The sequence below is a fragment of the Podarcis liolepis genome, assembly GCF_965112155.1.
Source record: "Podarcis liolepis genome assembly, chromosome: 11".
Lineage (NCBI taxonomy): Eukaryota > Metazoa > Chordata > Lepidosauria > Squamata > Lacertidae > Podarcis > Podarcis liolepis.
In genome coordinates, this window is record NC_139565.1 from 46,057,577 (window position 1) to 46,080,653 (window position 23,077).

At 45.9% G+C, this 23,077-nt stretch overlaps 1 protein-coding gene across 4 annotated transcripts in view; it reads right to left on the reverse strand.

Annotated features, from left to right (window-relative positions):
• Window positions 1-220: 220 nt before the first annotated feature.
• The window catches only part of NIM1K (NIM1 serine/threonine protein kinase), a 28,646-nt gene continuing 5,789 nt past the window's right edge, over window positions 221-23,077 (reverse strand). For 2 of the 4 annotated variants that reach the window (XM_083466138.1, XM_083466136.1), the window contains exons 2-4: window positions 7,845-8,944; window positions 1,916-2,184; window positions 221-1,114 (exon numbers count right to left, since the gene is read on the reverse strand). In XM_083466138.1, coding sequence (XP_083322264.1) covers window positions 365-1,114; window positions 1,916-2,184; window positions 7,845-8,133 — 1,308 coding nt within the window. In that variant the 5' untranslated portion in view covers window positions 8,134-8,944 and the 3' untranslated portion in view covers window positions 221-364. Of the gene's footprint in view, window positions 1,115-1,915; window positions 2,185-7,844; window positions 8,945-17,160; window positions 17,554-18,846; window positions 18,949-23,077 lie in introns of those variants that run through there. The other 2 variants (XM_083466135.1, XM_083466137.1) reach the window with 2 other exon arrangements.

A 23,077-nucleotide genomic window follows, 5' to 3' on the forward strand; every position in this document is an offset into this window, starting at 1 on the left:
CATGTTTACTCTGAAGTCCTACTGGGGCTTGCTGCATGGTAACTATACTTAAAATTGTTCATCTACTTGGGAGTGGGACTAAACCCCCACTAAACACAGTGTGACTTTAAACATATAATGCAATTGTACTGCACATTTATCATTTATCCTGATTTTACAGGCCAATTCCTTGCAGCAGAACTTAAAAACTCAACAGCCCTCAAATAATACACTTTACTAGGAATGTGCATCTTACATGAGGAATTTTAAGGCATCTTTTTTTAAATTTAATTCAAAATTACAAAAATGCTAAGAACAAGAGCTGACTGGTAGCAGACAAAGAGGTCTCGGCAAAGTTTGCCAAACACCAAGACAGCTGCATTTTTTATAAAATCAAACAGAGCTTAGATGAGTGTTTGAGGCCGCGATAGGTAGACTGCTCTTTCTTTGACTCTTGCTCCCTGAATTCCGGTTGGCTGATTATATGAACCGCTTCCACGGCCCTTTTCTTTTGCACCCTGTGCAAAATAATTCGGTAGATCCCAGTTACTGAGCTGTGGGAAGCTCTCCCGCGGTTGTTCTGAATGTGCTCCTCTGTGATCCCCAAATTGTTCAAGATTTTTTTCACTTCGGCGTCTTCCTCTCCGAGGGTTCCACTCCCCGACAAGTACTTTGGATCCAGTTTGAAAGGTTCCAGGGGCTTTGGATACTCCACTCCTTTCATCCATTCGCTGTTCATAATGTACTCAATAGAATAGCGTTCCGATGGTACTGGCTGCAGGATTCCCCGAATCAGCTTCTGGCAAGATTCCGAGAGGAACGGCGGCAGGACATACATCCCCTCGAGAATAGTCTTCTTCAGTTTTCCCACTGTGTCTGCTCGAAAGGGCATCATCCCGGTCGTCATAAAATACAGAAGAATTCCGAGTGCCCAGATATCCACATATGCCCCAACGTAGCTTTCGTCCCTGAAGAGCTCTGGGGCAGCGTAAGGAGGGGAGCCGCAAAAAGTGCTCAGCGTTTCCTCCTTCTTACTTATCGTGCTGAATCCAAAATCCCCCACTTTCACACAGGTGTTACTGGTATAAAATACGTTTTCAGCTTTCAGGTCCCGGTGAATTATGTTGCTCTCATGCTGCAGAACAAAGAATAAAAATTAATGTTTAGCTTTCATAAATGTTTTCCACTGTGCTGCAAATGAAAAAGTGGAAGTGTTTTAAAATAAGAATGATTAGTCTTTTAAAAGAAAAGTACGGTATATTTTAGCTAGTCGTTTGTACAAAAGCACCAGCAGGGCTGTAGCCGCAGAACAGGAGAAGGAAGGTATGGACCACTGAAAGCTATTCCAATCCAAGCCCCTACCTGAACGTTTAGCTTTCATTTAACCCTTCTTCCCCTGCCTCCCACATCCCAATAATTTTATAGCCATTTTGTTTGTGGAGACATGCAGAAAAGGACAAAGGCAGCATTCTGCCCAGTTGCCCTCTAAATATTAATACAATTAAGCAGTTATGAGCTCTTTATCAAGCTACCTGTATGTTCTTCCTATTCTGTAATGAATCCCCACCCACGTAGGATCCTCATCACAACATTTCTGGCTATAGGCCTGAAAAATCAGAGCTGTTAAATAGCCCCTGAACACATTACAGCAGAGCTTACACAGACACACAAACTGCTTGCACTCCCATGGTGGTCACGTGTTTCCAGCAAAAGATATTCCACACAAAACGTACCTCAAGCTGCAGAAAAGCACCTAAAGCAAATGTTTGTTCATACGCAGGCACACTAAGCTGGAGCCACTTGCCATGTGGACATAATATTCTTTTATTGCTCCTAACAGACTGATGGATATCACAAACTAATCCTGCTTCTCTTTAAAGTGGGACACACACAGGGAAATGCAGAGCTCCTGAAGGGACCAAAATAATGAACTTACCATGTGCTTAAGAGCAGACACAATCTGGGAGAAGATGTGTTTACTCTCCACTTCCAATAATTTCCCCTCTGTCGTGATTTTCGCAAATAGCTCCCCTCCACTGGCATATTCCATCACCAGGTGCAGCTTGGAGAGTGTCTCCATGACCTCATAAAGCCTGATGATGTTTGGGTGGTGCAGCTTCTCCATGCTGGAAATCTCACGGGAGAGTAATCTCTGCGTCTTCTGGTCTAATTTTGTCTTGTCCAAAATCTTAATGGCTACCTTTTCTGGAATGACAGTGGTTTGATTGCATAGGGTTAGTAAGGGCAGCTGATACCATGATTAAGAAAGGAAGAAAAGTCATATGAACAGCCTTGATCCAGCAAGCTCAAGACTATCTGTTGCAACTTGCGGGAGATCGTCAGAGCCTCAGGCAGATGGCCTTCCCATCGAGGCTACCTAAGATCCTTTTACAGTGGTACCTCTAGTTACATACGCTTCAGGTTACCGACTCCGCTAACCCAGAAATAGTGCTTCAGGTTAAGAACTCTGCTTCAGGATGAGAACAGAAATCGTGCTCCGGCGGCATGGCAGCAGCAGGAGGCCCCATTAGCTAAAGTGGTGCTTCAGGTTAAGAACAGTTTCAGGTTAAGAACAGACCATAGGAATGAATTAAGTACTTAACCTGAGGTACCACTGTAACTGGAAATAACACAAGCTAAATCTGGGACTTGAGGTGGAAGGTTCTGCTCTGCCACTGAGCTATGTCCCCTCCCTCTGCTTTCCTCTGCTACATCTTGTATAATTACATCTGAATACAAAATTCTTCTAACAGTTGGCATGGATGTAATGTACTCACCTATTAAAAGAGGAGGAACATAGGCAGCTGTTTTGTTATTGCATAGCACCCTCGGTTCTGTTTGGATGAAGGGTGCTTTAGAAATGTTTATAATAAATAGAAGTATACTGGGTCAGCACAGTTGTCCATCTAGCCCCATAAATTAACTGGCAGCAGGTCTTCAGTGCCCAAGGGGATGTTCACATTACCACATGACAATGCAGTGAAGTGGTTTGTGCTGGCAGATAAGTAGGTTTCTTCCATGCTCAGTTCAGGGGCTCGTCCCCACTTCCACTTGTCCTTTTTGACTTGCCCTTTCCCCCTTGCCCCACTCCTTCCCCCCAAGAAAACCCACTCTTTAGCTCTAAATCTGAGCAAATGTTAATCTGGAGAAAACCTGAATTACCGTTTGCTACGATTGAGCACTAAAGAGCAGTTCCCCCCAGGAGTTGTGAGGACTCGTGTGAGAAATTTACACATACTAACCAGGCTTTGAAACTGAAACTGAAACTTTGCTCAATATGGCAAGAACCATGCAGAGCAGCCATCAAATCCTCTAGCAGGCCTTGGCCTCCACATATGCACAACTGTAAGGGACCCTAAGCAGCCTCTCTGCGTCACAGGCCAAAACGGATCTGCATTCCACTTTGTTTTATTTTTTGCTTTGATGAGGCAGCTGTATTTAAACAGGACTTAATACAATAATAAAAGAACTTGAACGGAATATAGAATCCACATTATTTGTAACAGAACTGAGCTGTGTTGTGTTGTTTTTCTGATACACAGCAATCAGACTACCATTCCTATCTGTGCAATGATGCTGGCTGCAGCTGAAGGCTGTTACAGCCCCAAATATCTGGAGGGTGCTAGGTTGGCGAAGGCTGTATTCAACTCTATTGTTGCTGCAACCCAACACACACTTACTGGCAAGCAAGACCCACTGAGCACAGTGGTGCTCACTTTCAAGTAAATATGTATAGGATTGCATTGCAAACCAGGTTTCCACTGCAGCAAACATGATCACTGTTGCAATTGAAACAGACTACAGCCCGTTTCCGAGAGATCATGAATATCTTCACCCCACAAAAGAGACTGAGCCACACCCCACCTTTCCCAAGAAGCTCAGGGTAGCACATATGGAGGTTATTCCCCTCCAATAAACAATAAAACAGCAACACATAATTATTAAATATCCCCAAAGTTCAATTGCTGTTAAGAAAGCTTCAGAGGCACTGCAAGATGTTTCTTGTGTTTTGTAAATTTAAAACACTATTCTCACCACAAGAGAAAAAACAAAGGCCAAGCAACACAGTGGGAAACAAAAGGCCTTTTCTTATTCGGGGTTCTTTTCAAGCACATCATTTACAGAAAAAAGGTAGGGTGGGGGGGGGAATGTTCCAAGGCTAGGCAAGACCAAAAGAAATAACAAATCAGATTTTGCACTTCATCCATGGCCCAATTTTCCCTCACCACATTTTGCTTCTTGCAGCCTTGGTTCTGCACTTTAAGAAGTTTAGGGAGGAGAGATCAGGTCATCCTGAGAATCCAGCTAGCCAGACACTTTTAGAAGGAAAGGTTGCTATAACCTTGTCTGTGCCATCAGTGACAAGAGTCTCTCTAATCCTAGCTGCTGATGCAACCGTTTGAAACACAGCTTGCAATTGGCACGCCAGGTATCATCTGGAAAAGGAGCCAAATACTAGGATGTTCTTTTGTTGCACATGCAGGGACACAGAATTCAGGCAGGCACGTGAGTGGAGCTTCAGTTACTGATACAGTTTTTTAGCAGAGAGATACAGGATTCCCTCTTATTACTATTTTTTGTTAAATTAGCATGCCACTTTTCATCCAGAGATCACAGGGCAGTTTACTACATAAAAACACAAACGAGAACAAAAGCAAACCAATAACCCCTTCCCTCCCACAAACATTTAAAAAGCCATAGAATGTTAATCAGCCAAAGCCTTAGTTACGGAGAAACGTTTTTGCCTGGCGCCTAAAGATATGTAACAAAAAGCGTCAGGCAAGCCTCCCCGGGGAGAGCGTTCCACAAATGGGGAGCCACTGCAGAAAAGGCCTGTTCTCATGTTGCCACCCTCCAAAACACTCATGGAGGAGCCACACAAAGAAGAGCCTCAGGTGATAATTGCAGGTTCTGGGTCAGTTTATATGGGGAGAGGTGGTCTTTGAGGTACAGTGGTACCTCGGATTAAGTACTTAATTCGTTCCGGAGGTCTGTTCTTAACCTGAAACTGTTCTTAACCTGAAGCACCACTTTAGCTAATGGGGCCTCCCTGCTGCTGCCGTGCCGCTGGAGCACGATTTCTGTTCTTATCCTGAAGCAAAGTTCTTAATCTGAAGCACTATTTCTGGGTTAGCGGAGTGTGTAACCTGAAGCGTATATAAGCTGAAGTGTATGTAACCCGAGTTACCACTGTACTGCAGTCCTGAGATTTATAGATCAAAACCAGCACTTTGAACTGGGCCCAGAAACTTATTGGCAGCCAGGGTTATACCCTCAAACCAACCACACCAGCTGAAGTTTCCGAACTATCTTCAGAAGCAGCCCTACATATAACACATTGCAGTAATCTAACACAGAGGTTACTAGAACACAGACAACGTAAGTTAGTGTATCCCTGCCCAGACAGGGGCACAGCTGGGCCACCAGCTGAAACTGATGGAAGCCACTCCTTGCCACTGCGGCCACCCGACCCTCAATCAACAGCAAAAGATTCAGAAGTACTCCAAGCTGCATACCTGCTCCTTCAGAAGGAGTGTAACCCCATCCAGATCAGGCAACCTCCCATCCATATGGGTCTAGGGAACCATTCACTAACAGTGTCTCAGTCTAATCTGGATTGAGCTTCAGTTTGTTGGCTCTCAGTCCATTACCAAGGCAAGACAACGGTCCAGCACACCCACTGCTACACCCTCAGATGTAAAGAAGAAGCAGAGCTGTGCGTCATCAGCATATTACTGACAACATACTCCAAAGCTCTGGATGACCCCACTTGGTGGTTTCATGCACCATAATTATCTTGGAAGGATAATGATGAGTCATCTGAAACCCCAAGAAACCAGATCTGAAAGTGGAGCCCGCTGGAAGTCATTAACTGCATGACTTACAGGACAAAAGTCTTGGATCTTGAATGCCCTGGAACTTGGATGTTTTGGCTCCCAAACTCCACAAACCCGGAAGTGATTGTTCCGGTTTGCAAATGTTCTTTTGGAACCAGAGCGTCCAACAGGGCTTCTGTAGCTTCTGATTGGCTGCAGGAGCTTCGTGCAGCCAATCAGAAGCCGTGATTTGGTTTTCGAACATTTTGGAAGTCAAACGGACTTCCGGAACGGATTCCGTTCGACTTCCAAAGTACGGCTGTACCAGCAAATTATTTATTTATATTTCCAACAGGACAACAGGCTGCAAACCTCAGCGTTCCTTTCACCAGGTTAATTTCCCCTGTATATCCTACTGCTGTAACTGCTAACACTGCAAAGTTAGTACGTACACACACACACACACACACACACACACACCCCGCTCTGCTCCTAAGAAATAACACTGCAATAATTACAAGTTCGTTTAATTATAATTCAGCAATTGAGCTGGAATTTCCATCACTACATTCTTCTGCTGGCAACACCTCGGCTCCCATTTTCAAATGCTCAAATGCTCTCTTTAATCCTTGCTGTATAAAGCACACCCGCACTCTTTCTTTTGTTGCCATTGCCCTATGAATCCAGTTCCCAGGAGGTGAAGGTCTGGGTTCACAGGATGGGATGGGGGAGGGGGGGTTTCAATTAATCTGATGTGAGCAAGGAGAGACTTTCTAACTGCTACAGACACACAAACATGGTATCAGCAGGAATTGCAAATACAGAGAAAGTGACACACACGGGCAAAAATATAAACGCTAAAGAGCTTCAGTGTGACTTAAACTCAGAACGGGAGATAACACATACAGCAGAGTCAGAAGACCCCAGAGGCACGTTTGGGATAAAGAACAACTGATAATAGTGCTCACATCCAAATTCTAGGAGGATGAAGGCACTTCTGCAGATAAAAATCATATAAATCATAGAGCTGGAAGGGACATGTGGCCTTCCAGACGTTGTTGTTGGACTCTGGCTCCCATCATCCCCAGTCACCATGGCCGGTGGTCAGGGAATGATGGGAGTTGTAGTCCAACAACAGAATCTGAAAGGCCACAGGTTTCCCACCCAGATTTATAGTACCATCAGCAGATGGTTCTCATTTCTATAATGCTTGGCCTGTGATCTAGAAATGGAAAGAAAGGTTAGTGGGAGCAGTGTATGCAGAAGAGAATGAATGCATGATGAAGGGGAAGGAGAGGGGGGCAGGAGGGCTGTTCCGACCCACTTCTGGCTTCAGCCTAGCTCACTTTGGGCTCTGCCTTTGTCCACCCACCAGCTTAAAGCTCCTAATTTCTCCCACCCACCCAGCTAGTAAAATTGGCATAAACTTCTGAAGGGGCTGCCCAGTCCTGTTCTAATATAACCAACGCTCCTTGGTATCATCATGAATACTGAATGGAATAGTCATTCCTGACAAAAACAACATGTCCTGGAAAACAGGTAGAGGAGGAGGGGAAGTCTCCCATCTTAGCTGTTCTCTGTCCCAAGAGGATGTTCAGAAGCATGCTCAAAAGCGCAGTGAACTCACTTTTAACTCTCTGGTCTTGGCATGCGAGGCAGACGGTACATGAGCCTGCTCAGGACACGGCCTTCAATACTTACTCAAGGGATGGCATATTACATTGTGCATCCACCCACTGCCCCACTTAGTTATCTGTTCTATGGGTGCTTCCAGACAGGAGCTGAATTTGCAAACCGATCAATGAGATGTTGCAAACAAGTTACTTACTTATTTATTTATTTACTGGATTTTCCTCGGGAAAGGATAAATCTGGGTGAAATTGGGAGGGAGGGGGAGATATATAGCCTGGCATTTGGATGCCAATGACACGATGCTGTAGGAACGCCCACCCCCCAAAAAAACCTTACATGTGTCTGATGCACCCATCTGGAAACACCTTGTATATACAACCCCACACAACCGCTTGTTCCACACACCGCAGAGCCTACCTTTGGTCAGAGCATGGATTCCAAGCTTCACTTGGGAGAAGTTCCCACTCCCTATTTCCCCTCTGATGCGGTAAAACCCAATCCTCTTCCCCAGAGTTAACTCTTTAACCACCTTTTCATCCTGGGACATATCCAGAGTCAGTTTCTCCAAAGGCGTCAACCGGCGTTGCCTGCCCTGCTCATCCTCTGCGTAGACCTCGCTCTTTGTATAGTCCTCCGCACTGTCTTCCCGGTTCCATCTAACATACCGGTGGCTCCCTAGACCGCCATTCGCATATCCTGTGGTCATAGTCCAGGGGGCGATCACGGATCCATCGGCTTTAGTGAGCTGCTCTGCGGGAAGACCTCGGCGACACGGATGCAGACATGACAAAGCCCGTGACCATTTAAAACAGAAAGCTAGAGATTGCTCTAAGGCATCGGGCTCAGCACTAAGTTTTATTCGCGGCCTTATCTTCCAGCAAATGCATCACTCTGTTTCCTCCAAATAAAACTTAGGAAGCGAAGACCCAACTTGTATCCACATTTAAGCAGCCACTTCAACAAGGGTCACCATCTGCAGGCTTAATGGAAGATTTGCAATTAAAGGTGTAAACTCTACATCACAAAAGCAAGGAGGGCTGTGCAAAATACAAGGGCATCCTTTTCTCACACTCTCTCTCCAGGCATACAAACAAAGTGCTTGACTCAGCTGCTGCTGCTGCTTTGAATATGTCCAGGTCCCTTTGAACAGCTGACCTCATCAGGCAGGAGATGATCAGATCCTCCCTCCTTGATTCAGGTCCCAGTTCAAGAGCCGAAAGCTGCGATTCTTTCATCGCTATGTTCTTTAGCCGGCAACACTCCTGCTGCGGCTTTGAAGTGTCGGGGTGCTTCCTCGGATCCCTGCCGCAAATAACACACCTGTGCTCTTTGGCGCTGCCATTGTTGGTAGAAAGCTGGCACCGGAGGGTGAAGGCAAAGGCTGGATGCTGACAGAAGAGGAAGACGAGCGATGAAAACACCACCCTTTCTTCAGCAGCACGGAAGTCGCAGCGAAGGATTAACGAACTGCAGTTACTTCACCCCTCCTTGAGCCTTCTCACAAATGTAATGTGTTCCTAAGAGGAGGGAGGTGCAAAAGAATAAAAACCAGTTAAAGCCTTTGCTTAATGGTTCCAAGCGTTCCCACTGAGCAGTCGCTTTTTCTCCCTCTGCTGTTTTAGAAATCATCACCAGTTGCATTCTGCACTTTAGCACTACTCCAAGTAATCAGGGAACTTGCTCACTCTCTCCTGTTTCCTCCTCTTAACAAGGCATCGAGAGGTTGCAAGGCTATCGGTGGGTCACCAGCATCCCTCAGCCCATATCAGCAAGCATCTGCTGGAGGAACAGAGCTGCTGTGCTCTCTTCCCTTTCACGAGGGCAGGGAGATAGCTTTACATAACCCATTAAATAATCCTTTCAGCAGCTCAGTCGCTTCTTCGTGAGAACCAGAGGTGTACAGAGCCTGGCCCTGGAAACCTTTCAGCTGTGCTTGTTTAACTTCTTAACTATCTCAGTATTCCTATTTTCCCGACACTTACCTACCGAGTTACAATCTCTGTGGCCTTGCGCCACGGCATCTTTCAAGCCTCGTTTCCAAAATACGCTCCTATTCCAGGGGTGGCTATAATCTGTGTCCCTCCAGTTGTTGTTGACCACAACACCCATCAGCCACAGGCAGCATGGCCATGGATGATTAGAGTTGGAGACCAGCAACATCTAGGGGTGCGGGTGGCGCTGTGAGTTAAACCACAGAGCCTAGGACTTGCCGATCAGAAGGTCGGCGGTTCGAATCCCCGCGACGGGGTGAGCTCCTATTGCTTGGTCCCTGCTCCTGCCAACCTAGCAGTTCGAAAGCACATCAAAGTGCAAGTAGATAAATAGGTACTGCTCCAGCGGGAAGGTAAACGGCGTTTCCGTGCGCTGCTCTGGTTCGCCAGAAGCGGCTTAGTCATGCTGGCCACATGACCCGGAAGCTGTATGCCTGCTCCCTCGGCCAATAAAACGAAATGAGCGCGCAACCCCAGAGTCGGTCATGACTGGACCTAATGGTCAGGGGTCCCTTTACCTTTACCAACAACATCTGGAGGACCACAGATCATAACCAGTTCCTGCACTAGACCCAGGGTGAGGAATCTTTGGCCTGCTAGATGTTCCAGAACATCAACTCCCAGCAGCCCCAGGAAGCCACAATGGCTAAGGGGGATGGGAGTTCAGCAACATCTGGATAGCCACAGGTCCCCTCTCCCCACTCTTGAGCATGACCTTTGCTCCTCCAGACCAACTGCTCATTTTTACTTGTTTGTTTTGTCTGTGAATGAGACCAAACCCTCTGCTTACTTGAAGAACTTCAACCACTCTCCCTGCCAACTGTCAGGTCTAGAATGTGTTCCCAGAACACTTATGGGGTTCCACCCATCTATTTCCCTCCCTCTCTTCTTTCCAGCCTCTCCTTTTTTAGTGGGGCTTTAGTTTGGGGTTTATTTGTAAAAATGTGTCAGCCTTAGGCATGGGCAACCCTTAGCAGTTTAACCCTTAGCCATGTATGCTAATGTAGCCTACTTAGCTGATTTGGTGGGTTTTTCTGAGCAAAGCAAATATATATTTGACTACAGTAAATAGCACACCAGGAGACAATGTTATGAGCCCAGAGCAATCCTACACAAAGAGTTAGGAAAGGTAACAGCAATGCAAAGATCTAAACAAAGCATCTTGAAGATTCCACTGCAAAGACCAAGCAGCTCATCTAATGTTACCAAGAAGCTCAGATGAACTGCAATTCTGCATGGGGAAAGGGCCGTAGCGCAGGGGCAGAGCGTCTTGCTTTTGCATGCACAAGCCCCCAGGATCAATCCCTGGCATCTCCAGGCAAAGCTGGGCAGCTCCCCTGCCTAAAACCCTGGAGAGCAGCTGCCAGTCAGTGTGGATAATGCTGAGCTAGACAGCGCTGACTTCATATAAGGCAGCTTCCACATTTCCCAAGGTGAATGAAGTATTTATGTTGGCTTTGTTCTGAGCAATGAGAGTGGTTCCACTGCAAGAAACTGGGAGAAAGCCACAGTGGGTCAAACAAAGCATCTCTCCAACAGTGGAAGCTCCTGTGATTCTTGTTAAATATCTACAGTAGCTGTTTTACTGGGAATCGTCCTGCTGCTCAAGAACCGATTTACAGAATGAACCTTGGGATTACCCTAAGTGCAAAGAGTTAAATTAACTCCACAGAAGCCTTACCCTACCAAATGCAAGCAGAGGTCCTTAGTTAAATCTGGGAGAGTAAGAAATGAGGTATTTTCTAGAAAGTTTCTCCCACTGATAACTGGAATGCCTCCACCTTGCTTCACAAGACACTTCAGCCACCAGCCTGAGAGTTTGGATTGGAAGACCCCTCCCAATCCCCCTGTTACTCTTTGGTGTATCCAACACTTGCACTGTGAGATGGGTCTCCAGGCAACCTGTTTATTCACCATTCATCCTGAATTGTTCACACAAAGCTTACACAGTGGTTCAAATAGATCCAGTCTTCACTGAGCATTCGTTCTTAAATGTGTACAGGGCAGCCGTATGACCAATGAGCAGACGTCTTCATTTGCTTTCGGGTGCTTGCATGCCTTCCGGTTAATATTTTTATCTACCCACACTTTTCAGTGCACCTCCTTGTCACTTTCCTAACCACAAAAGGTTGGGGGGGGGTTAAGAGGATTTGTTGCACTAGGGCAACAGAGCGCTTTAATCCACTTTCATCGTGCATGGATCTCTCTCACAAAAATAATGGCAAGTCTGGAAGGCTCCTGCAATACTTCTTCTGTGAACACACATGGAAGGTTCATGTATATAGCTGTGTACAGATCATAGGAGCCAATTCCTAGGGGCCAAGGCTCTCCCATAAAATATTTGGGCACTGCCATTCAAATGGTATGGGGTGAGCCCCATCATGTGATTGACTATGCGGGACAGGGCTTACCTGCCCTCCCCAATATTTTATGCAAGTTTGCACCCCTGGTACGGATGCACAAGTGGATCTGGAAACACTAGCAGATTTACCCCTGTGGAGTTTTGCACACAGACACATTCTCTCTCTCTCTCTCTCTCTCTCTTCAAATTAGGAACCATTTTCAGAACAGCAGCATCCAGACAGAAAATCCCCTGACTCAATCTCAACAGAATAGTCACTGCATGCGGACAAATACAATCAGCCTAAGTAAGGGCTTTATGGTCGATCTGCTTCTCCCCTCCATCCCTGCTCCACCCCCCTGGCTATGTAAGGCCTGCTATGACAGCATCATGTGTCCTGCCAATCCTATTATTGCTGCCTTTTATTTATGAAATTTGCCACATCACTGTTAAGACTCTGAAACGGTCGGGACTCTAAGGTTTCTGACAAAGCAAAACCAGACACACAGCGCCGGCTTTTCTATATATGTGGCGAAGGGGACAGAAATAGCAGAACCAGCTTAAAGGCAGTGCAGCTTAGGACAACAGTGGCAGATGGATATAGCAGAGGAGGAGACTGTTCTGCCCTCCGGCACATTCATTATTCAGATTCTATTTTTGTGTTTCTGCTTCACCACTGATGTTAATCCCGCTGCACACGCCATGTACAATTGTGAAAAGGGCGCATCATGGGCAGGGCAGCATTCGTTCTCACCGTTACATAACCCAAACACACGCCTGAGCTCCTAACAAAAGATGGTGCAGCAGTTTATTTGACCATGGCAACTTCTAAAACTGCAGGCCATGCTGTGCGACTGAGATTTCAGACACAGCTCGCCTCCTAGGGCTTTGTCTGCTGCATTGGTTTAAGATCTGAAGCAGGGAGACATGGGAAGCAGCCTCATATACAGATCAGGATGAGGGCCTTGCCCAGCTGTGCCTGGAAGGGATTGAGCCCGAGATGTTTTGCAAAAGCTCTGCCACTGAGCTACGAGTAAATCCCTAAGCTGACTGCACACAAGCTTGGCACATTATTCATGCCCTTTGACTTGTAGAGCTCCTGTTGTAGGTTGCTGCTACTGTGCTGCCAAACTCATAGGCACTGAAGTTGTGGGGTAAGAAAAGGTAAAGGTAAAGGACCCCTGGACGGTTAAGTCCAGACAAGGGCGACTATGGGTTTGTGATGCTCATCTCACTTTCAGGCCGAGGGAGCCAGCGTTTGTCCACAGGCAGCTTTCTGGGTCATGTGGCCAGCATGACTAAACCGCTTCTGGTGCAACGGAACACCGTGACGGAAAGCAGAGTGCACGGAAATGCTGTTTACCTTCCCGCCGCAGCAATACCTATTTATCTACTTGCACTGGCGTGCTTTCGAACTGCCAGGTTGGCAGGAGCTGGGATAGAGCAACGGGAGCTCACCCCGTCGTGTGGATTCGAACTGCTGATTGGCAAGCCCAAGAGGTCCAGTGGTTTGGACCACAGCACGTGTCCCTTCTTCATGCAGCACAAAGCTAAACTATGGAAACCACTCTCCGCATGAGGCAGTGATGGCTATCAACATGGATGATTCTGAAACAGATTAGAGAATTTCACAGAGGATAAGAGCATCAATCAGGCCCATGTAGAGCTTGATGAATGGGGTGGGAGTCTTGTCCATGAGATGCACCACCAAATCCAGGGGTCAGCAAACTTTTTCAGCAGGGGGCCAGTCCACTGTCACTCAGACCTTGTGGGGGGCCGGACTATATTTTGGGGAAAAAATTGAACAAATTCCTATGCCCCACAAATAACCCAGAGATGCATTTTAAATAAAAGGGCACATTCTACTCATGTAACAACATGCTGATTCCCGGACCATCTGTGGGTTGGATTTAGAAGGCGATTGGGCTGGATCCGGGCCTTAGTTTACCTACCCATGACCTGACGCGACACACTAGTAAGCAGTAAAGCAGGTCCAGATTTTACTATTGCAGCCTTGCAGTACATAAGGACAAACATGGCAGTTTCACTCATTACGTACCCAGTCCACTGAGAAGTGCAGGGTATTCTTGACATGGTAGTATATCTGGCAAGCCCCTGCCAGCTCCCCCAGCCTGTTTAGCCCTCTGAGGCCTGGGGCAAGTTTACCCAGCTGCCCCTACCTCTGCATGGGCCTCCCATCAATGGCTGCATGCTAGACATAATGGTTATGCTCTGGCTCTGTCAAAGGCAGTAATGCTTTGGAGCCAGTAATGGGAGCCAGTGTGGTGTAGTGGTTAAGAGCGGTGGACTCGTAATCTGGTGAACTGGGTTCGCTTGCTTGCTCCTCCACATGCAGCTGCTGGGTGACCTTGGGCAAGTCACACTTCTCTGAAGTCTCTCAGCCCCACTCACCTCACAGAGTGTTTGTTGTGAGGGAGGAAGGGAAAGGAGATTGTTAGCCGCTTTGAGACTCCTTAGAGTAGTGATAAAGCGGGATATCAAATCCAAACTCTACTCTTCTAAATGCCCGTTGCTGGAAACTGCAGGAGGGGAGGAGCGCACTTGAGTTCAGGATCCTCACAGGCATCTGGCTGACCACTGTGAGAACAGGCTGCTCGACAAGATGGGCCTTTGGCCTGATCCAGCAGGCTTGTCTTCATGTTCTTTTTACATCCCTAAATGTGCTACAACAAAACTTGTTTCATTTAAGCCAATTTCTCTGGATAACTCAGAAGTTCCACCATCATGAGAAAAAACACCCTTCTCTTCACGCCATGCGCAAAACTTTTTCCTGTTCCCACTTTTCATAATTGTTCTAACCAAACAGTCACAAAAGCCTCTCTCTGTCATAAGGAAGTTGCTCTTGCCCTTGTTCATTTTTGTTTGATATTTACAGAGTTCTCTTTTCTAGAAGTGGGTGATATTTTAGTTCAGAATATGAACCTCCACAACTTTTAATGCTCTCCTTCAATCCAAAAAGAGTATTGACGCTCTACAATATCTTCTCCAGCTTGAAATGCAATCTTCCCCACCTGCTTCCTTCCCAGCTTCTGACCTATGGGTAGGCAAACTAAGGCTGGGGGCCGAATCCAGCCCAATCACCTTCTAAATCCGGCCTGTGGAAGGTCCAGGAATCAGCGTGTTTTCACATGAGTAGAATGTGTGCTTTTATTTAAAATGCATCTCTGGGTTATTTGTGGGGCATATGAATTCGTTCATTCCCCCCCCCCCAAGATATAGTCCAGCCTCCCACAAGGTCTGAGGGACAGTGGACCGCCCCCCCCCTGCTGAAAAAGTTTGCTGACCCCTCTTCTAACCGTTCTCACTAGAAGCATCTCTCCTTTCTGGTGACTGCTGCAATTTAGTGTGCCAGGGAGCCTGGGTATGTGATTTTTTTAGGGTGCCCAAGTCCCCAATAGGGGCATTGGGCATCATGGAAATCACATTTCCCAGGCAGTGGTTGTAGCAATATTCCAGCAGTTATCTGCTCTGGTCAGACCTCACCTGGAGTACTGTGTCCAGTTCTGGGCACCACAATTCAAGAAGGACACTGATAAACTGGAACGTGTCCAGAGGAGGGCAACCAAAATGGTCAAAGGCCTGGAAACGATGCCTTATGAGGAACGGCTAAGGGAGCTGGGCATGTTTAGCCTGGAGAAGAGGAGGTTAAGGGGTGATATGATAGCCATGTTCAAATATATAAAAGGATGTCACATAGAGGAGAGAGAAAGGTTGTTTTCTGCTGCTCCAGAGAAGCGGACACGGAGCAATGGATCCAAACTACAAGAAAGAAGATTCCACCTAAACATTAGGAAGAACTTCCTGACAGTAAGAGCTGTTTGACAGTGGAATTTGCTGCCAAGGAGTGTGGTGGAGTCTCCTTCTTTGGAGGTCTTTAAGCAGAGGCTTGACAACCATATGTCAGGAGTGCTCTGATGGTGTTTCCTGCTTGGCAGGGGGTTGGACTCGATGGCCCTTGTGGTCTCTTCCAACTCTATGATTCTATGATACTATCAGGCAGGCTTCCAACAACTTCTCTGCCACTGCTTCCAGACCAGATAGGGGAAAGATGTCAACAGGCCAGAGGGTCTCATGGGTGCAGACTAGGGAAGTTTTCAGAACCCGTCACACTTCTGGAAACATTGGGATCCCAATGAGGTTTGAACTGGGCTCACAATAATTCCCGCCATTTATTTCCATATTTAGAAAACAGCTTAAATTGAGCCGGTTTTCTAAATGAATAAATATACACGGAAAATTATTCCGAGCCCAGAATTGGTCCATCACTGCATACAGCTAATGCAGACTACCTCAAGAAAACTGAGCTTGCCTCTCGTTCATTTTTAAACTCACCCAACGATGAAAACACCGCCAAAGAAAAATAGCTAGCAGTGGGCAATCCGCACACCAATTACCGAAGCCCCAGCGCCAACCCTTTGACAGGCTCTTAAATCTCTGAATGCAGTTGGCAAGACTGGCTTTTAAACAGCCTGCTACAGTAATCCCAGCTTTCACTGCTTTCAACTCAAGAAGATGCAACTGTGTGTGTTTTAATGCAAAGTGAAACTGTAATTACTAGGAGTGTTTTTCTTCCTCTGCTGAAGAGGTATTAAGTTCAGAGCAGCCTTTGAAGTAGCCTTCCATGCAGTCAACAATGGCTGCAGTACAAAATGTGGAAGAGAGTGGGGCCCTAGGTTGGGGAAGACAGGTTTGGAGGACCAGTAGCTCTGTTTGGAAGAGAACTCAGCCAAGTCGGATCCCTGAAGCAACCCTGCTTCCCCAGCTTTTTGAGGTCAGGGATGATGGGAGACGTTCCAAGAGAATTTGGAGGTCACTCCACTGGCTATCCCTGCTGTAACCATACCAGCTCTAACCTACCCTAGACTAACTTTACCCTAAATGGCAGTGTGGTGCTAAATCACTGATCCAAGCAAAATTTCCATTCATACAAAGTCCACAAAGAATATAGTTTTTTGTTTTGTTGTTGTTGTTGTTTAGTCGTTTAGTCGTGTCTGACTGTTCGTGACCCCATGGACCAGAGCACGCCAGGCACTCCTGTCTTCCACTGCCTCCCGCAGTTTGATCAAACTCATGCTGGTAGCTTCAAGAACACCATCTAACCATCTCATCCTCTGTCGTCCCCTTCTCCTTGTGCCCTCCATCTTTCCCAACATCAGGGTCTTTTCCAGGGAGTCTTCTCTTCTCATGAGGTGGCCGAAGTATTGGAGCCTCAGCTTTTTTTTTAAAAAAAAAGGTTAAATCCTAAGCTAGCTTTAAAAAAAGGGGAGAATTTTATTTAATTTTCAATGCCTACAACCCAGAAAGTCTGCAAAACTATGACCTCCTTTCGTCTAAATATCTTAGCTACTCTACATATCAAAAACAACCAGGTGCGACCTACCTAGCATTTGAGCCTCTCATGACTGCATCTCATTACTTTTCCAGATTTCTGGTTTATCAAAGCCTTTGATGAGATTTATTCGATTCCTTTGAAATGCAGAGTTCACGCCCACATCAGTGTGGGTTCTAATAAAACAGAACACATCTTAAAATTGCCTCCCCTTCAGATCGCCTTTAGTCTTTCGAAATTACTTTTGCTAATCATCCTCATGAAATATTGCAAATGTAATTTTTCGCTCCTTGTGCTTGCCAGCCTTCCTCAGTAGTGAGAAAGCCCAGCTCTGTACAGTGGACCTCCGGATACGAATTAAATTCGTTCCGGGGGTCCATACTTAACCTGAAAAGTCCGTAACTGGAAGTGCTGCTTCTGCGCACGAATGTGGCACAATAGAGTGCTTCTGTGCATGTGTGCGGCACGCAGAGCGCTTCTGCGCATGGCAAAACCCGAAAGTATACACTGCCGGGTTTGCCACGTTTGCAACCCAAAAGGTACGTATCCAGAGCAGTATGTAACTCGAGGGTCCACTGTTTTTACAAGGTTCATTTAGCAGAGGGAGTACTGGAGGGTTTCGCCCCATCTGCACTATGCATTTAAAGCAGTATTGTGCCACTTTAGACAGTCATGGCTTCCCCCAAATTATCCTGGGAACTGTAGCTTGTTAAGAATGCTGAGAGTTGTTAGAACAGTCCCCCACCCCTCTTTGGAGAGCTACCATGCAAAAACTCTCAAAGTAATACGAAGACTTCTCTGCCAAGCAAGTAGTATGATGAACCATTAATATATTTATATTATTTTCACTTGCATTTCCATGGTTATGTCTTCTTATAAACTATGGCTGAAACGAATGAAAACACATCCCTCTTCTGCAGAATTATTTAGGTTTGAAACCTAGTTGAGACATAGGTTGCATAAGACTGAGATAACATGCAGGAAAGAAGCTCTCCATAGCTGCTTTGTTCCTCCCTGGTCCTTCTCTTGCAGTGCTCTGCTGAGCTGAGCTAAGCCAAGCCAAGCCTAGCATGTTATCTGAACTGGGTCTCACAGTTAAGCTCTTGCTGTGCTAACCACAAGATGCAGCCAACAGCCTGTGTGTTTGTGCCATCTCGGTAAGCCATAGTTTGGCTTACCACATTGCATGAATAATTGAGCTGTAGAGTTGGAAGCTGTAGAGTTGGGACGCGGGTGGCGCTGTGGGTTAAACCACAGAGCCTAGGGCTTGCCAATCAGAAGGTCGGAGGTTCGAATCCCCGCGACGGGGTGAGCTCCCATTGCTCAGTCCCTGCTCCTGCCAACCTAGCAGTTCGAAAGCACGTCAAAGTGCAAGTAGATAAATAGGTACCGCTCCTGCGGGAAGGTAAACAGCGTTTCCATGTGCTGCTCTGGTTCACCAGAAGCGGCTTAGTCATGCTAGCCACATGACCCGGAAGCTGAAAGCTGGCTCCCTCGGCCAATAAAGCGAGATGAGCGCCGCAACCCCAGAGTCGGTCACGACTGGACCTAATGGTCAGGGGTCCCCTTTACCTAGAGTTGGAAGCGACCACAAGGGTGATCTAGTCCAACTCCCTGCAATGTAGGAGTCTTGTGCCCAACATGGGGCTCAAACCCACGATCCTGAGATTAAGAGTCTCATGTTCTACCGACTGAGCTAGTTCTTCAACAATAACACTCTCTGAAGTAGTTCGCTACCTTCCTTCTTTGCTCATGCTCTTGCAAATGCAACCATTAAACCTGTCAAAATGCTTTTTCAGAGATTTCAGCTCTGCTGGCACCTATGGTCTGTTGATGTGTCACTGTCACTCTATGTGGCTCCCATCGACTCATCGGCTCTGATGTCATGCCAATGTCATAATAGGGAGCCTAATAAGCCCTGGACAACCCAGATGATGATGATGATGATTTATTTGCCCCAGCCATTCTGGGTGGCTGGAGATACCTGGAGTCGGGGCACTGGGAAACCTCAGCACTTCAGAGTCTATGAGATGTTTAGTTCAGCCAAAGATCACAGGAGAAAGCAGCTGGGCAATACTAAGAAGCTCCCAACAGGTCAGAAGAAACTTTCCTGGCTGCTTACCGGTGGAAGAAATGAAAAGAAAACAGCAGCCTTTTTGATCAGCAATTCCCTCCATGGCCAGGGACGAGACAAATATGACCTCCTCCCCTTACAATCTGCTGTGTTATTTGCCATATGTAGAGGAGCATCTTTCTTCTCCATTTACCATAATATAAAATATATACCCCAGGTGATTTAATGCAAAAGTAGAATGGGCAAGACAATACCTTTTCTATGAACCAAGTAAGAAGATGAAAGCTTGCAAATTGCACAGAACTTTTCATACAGTTGGGTGTCCAAGCCAAAAGGAGGATGGGAAAGAGGGGGGGAAATAGCTGACTGAGCTAATGCATGGCATTACGTTGATTTTACCCAAGGTGAGAAGGCTCCCCAGCACCACCACTTGGTCCTTATATGGGAGTGAGCTGTCAACCATAGCATTTATTTGTTGAGTATCCTATAGTCTTCAGTCTCAAATGGGATCATCTGAGTGGCTAACAAATCAAAATAAAACCAACCCAACACTAGAGCAGGTGTATGTGGGGGTGCACACAGGTGGTGTAGTAACAATAAAGGTTTATTATTTTTTATTATTATTATTATTATTATTATTATTATTAAGATCCAAAGAAAAAACTGAGAAAATAGCCAGCAGCAGCAACAAAAATGAAGAGCAATTAAGAGACCAAATCCAAGAGCAAGCAGATCCACAAGCCTCCCATAAAAAGACTGGTGAACCATGATCTTCTGAACCTGGTGCCTAAATACGCTCAATGGGATAATGGACAAAAGTGAAAAGATCCCGTCTCCCAGTCCCACACTGTTCCACATGATGCAATGGGTGGGACTTCTCCCCCAAAAGCAGCACGTGGGCATTTGAAACATAGCCTAAAATAAGCTACTATTGCGAAAGCCAAGAATGCACTACGCTGGCAAATTTGGACCTCCAAGTCCTAAAAAAGGATGGGTTGGATCTCTTTCTGGGTGTCCAATTGCAATCTCAAATGCAAGAAAGAGATAAAAGCCACTGAGGTTCTCCTGTGAAATTAAGCAGGTTTTTAATCCAAGGCAAACAGTGCTTGTCACTATTTTGCTGGAGACATTAAAGTGCACACCAGAACTTTAGGTTTGTACATCCTAATGCAACAAAGCCACTTATTAAAAAACAGAGCTTTTGCGGTTTGGAATGTGGTGATGAAATGTACCAAAAACTGTGGAATGGATGAATGATTAATGGGAAGCAGGCAAATTAGGATGCATGCTCATTGTTGCATAACCACTCTGAAAACAAATCTGAATGCATGCTCACTAAAAACCAGATATAATTTAACCTCCATGTGAGCTTTGCGAAAGCAAACCAGGATGAGTGCTCAAGAAACAGGTTATCCTGAGCGGACCCTAACCCTATCATGATTTAATAACATCATTAAAAAATGTCAACGCTCATTATTTAGCGTCTGAGAAATGCGCCACTTTTCTTTCTGCTTCCGTTCCCTCACATCCACTGCACACACAGAAATTAAGGAGATAAAAACCTCTGAAGTTAATTGCACCTGTGAAATTAAACAAGCTTTTGATCTAACGTAATTAAACGTATTTGTTAATGGCACTAAAACATTCACTATTAAGGTATGAGAAATTAATAGCTTCTCTCTTCATCGAATCCACTGAACACACAGGAACATACCCAAACTCTGCCCTAATCCACACCAGCTACAGCTCACCATTCCCATTCCATTTACCTGTCAATGTCAGCCAATCTGCATCCTGAGTGAAGCACTCACTGTATTTCTCTGTACCCAGAAACAGTTTTGATCCAAAATGAAAAATGTTTGGAGCCTCTGTAAAAAGCAAGTCAGAATCCAGAGTTCCAAATTATCAGAGTGACAGGCAGCCTCAAATGTGGAAAGGAGCCTGCAAGCTAATACAGAGCAACCGAAGCTCTGAAATAGCCAAAGCTATTTTTACATCCATGTTAATACAGTACTTCTGGCATTTCATTCACTGACTAATCCACCCTGGATTTGCTTAATGCTGTTCCCATATCAGCCTGCCACAAGTAATGACACCTGTTTGGTAGCCTCCAAATATTATAGGGAAGCAGCAGGAGGGCTGGATATACCAGGAGGCAGGCTAAGCAGCTGTCTAGTGGCCTCTGATATTTAGGGACCTCAAAACCTCAGAGGGGAAAACCTTGTGCGAAAACTCGGTGAAGACAATCCCGTTTAGTCAACGCATTTATTCAGTTCTAATAATAAACCGCTTCCCCACTCAGCGTCTCCTAAAACATAGAAACGAACCACCCCAGGCTGACTGCTGCATTACAGGAGTTTGAACTAGATGACACTTAGGGTTCCTTCCATCTCCACAATTCCGTTTCCGTGATTTTGTGGGAAAACATTGCAGCACACTTTAAATATAAGTTGAGCAGCGGGTACCACCCCTTCCTTCCCTTACAGAATGCCCAAATTGCATCCCTGCTCCCCTTACAGACATCTCAAAACATGGCGTGGGTGAGCTGCAGAGGAACATGAAGAACAGAGTAGGACCGCTCTCCAGCAAGCTTCCTGCTTTGTTGTGGCTTCCCTCCTTGGCCTCCGACACTGCTGAGGCCAAAACAGCAGCGTTGGTGTGAGGTAGGCAGTGGTAGTAGAATAGGACCATTGCTGGGGAGCTGCCCCAGCCTGCCCTGCCTATTCCTCTGCAGCTCACCTGGTCCACGCTGTGTCATTTGCTCTGCCTGCTTGCCTGCCGAGGCTGCCTATCAGCAGCAAGACAAACTGCAGCGTGACCACGTCCTTACCATTTGTTTATATAGCTTTTTAAAAACTCAGCAGAACATCTCGAATAACAAGCCGACAAAAATAAAATCATTAATGGAAATGTAGCTTATATTTATCATACAGTACAAGAGAGCCCTTGCTGACAGGTACATTTCATTGCTTTTAATAAAGACAACCTTATACTACCCTGGAAGGTACTTTGTACGTACCTCTTTAAGGAAGGGGAAGGAAAACTGAGTGTGAGACAGAATGGGAATCAGTAGGAAGGATGAAGAAAAATATACAAGTTGGAAAGGAGCTCCAAACAAAATCAAAATCCTGGCTTTCTGCTACTAGCTCTCTGCTTCCTCTTCTTTAACCAGTTACTAATCTGCCTACTCCTTGACTGCTAAATTTACTCAGGCCTGGATTAAAACAATGGAAGGCCCTCGACTAGGAGACCTGGGGAGGTCCAAATTTAATAGCATTTGATCATGAAAACAAAGCCTCGTTCTTCTTTACCGTTACTAAGCAACTAGGCCCAGATAGTAAAATCTACGTGTGTGTGTGTGTGTGTGTGTATTGGCAGGAGGCCACGGCCTCCCTAGACTAGGAGTCCATGGGCTGCAGCCCACTCAGCCCATATGTAAATCCAGCACTGACTGGACCATTCCTACCCATGTGCTTGTCAACACACCCCAAGAACAGTTAAGGCTGAGGAGGCAGGACTTTCTTTTGCAAAAGGTACGCCGATTCCTCTGCAGCAAGGCTTGTTCTTCAGTGCGCTGCATTTGGTGTTGCTTTTAATAAATGATCCCACCAATTCACCCAGAACAGATGTTTAACAAACTGGCTTGTGTTTTCCGGGATCCTCCCTGCAATACTTTTTTTAAAAAATATAATAAAGTATAACATTTAGAGAACCAATATTTTCCCACTTGGGCAATATGCCAGAACATCTATCCTTGCGGGTTACCTCTGCTGTCAAAGCCATGATGTCTTTTGTCCCACAATGTTCTACAAGACGAGAAACCCAAACAAAAAGTTTTAAAGTTAAGAGTTGTTGCAGTGAGCTGGTGCTGATAGCAATTTTTTGGGAGTTATA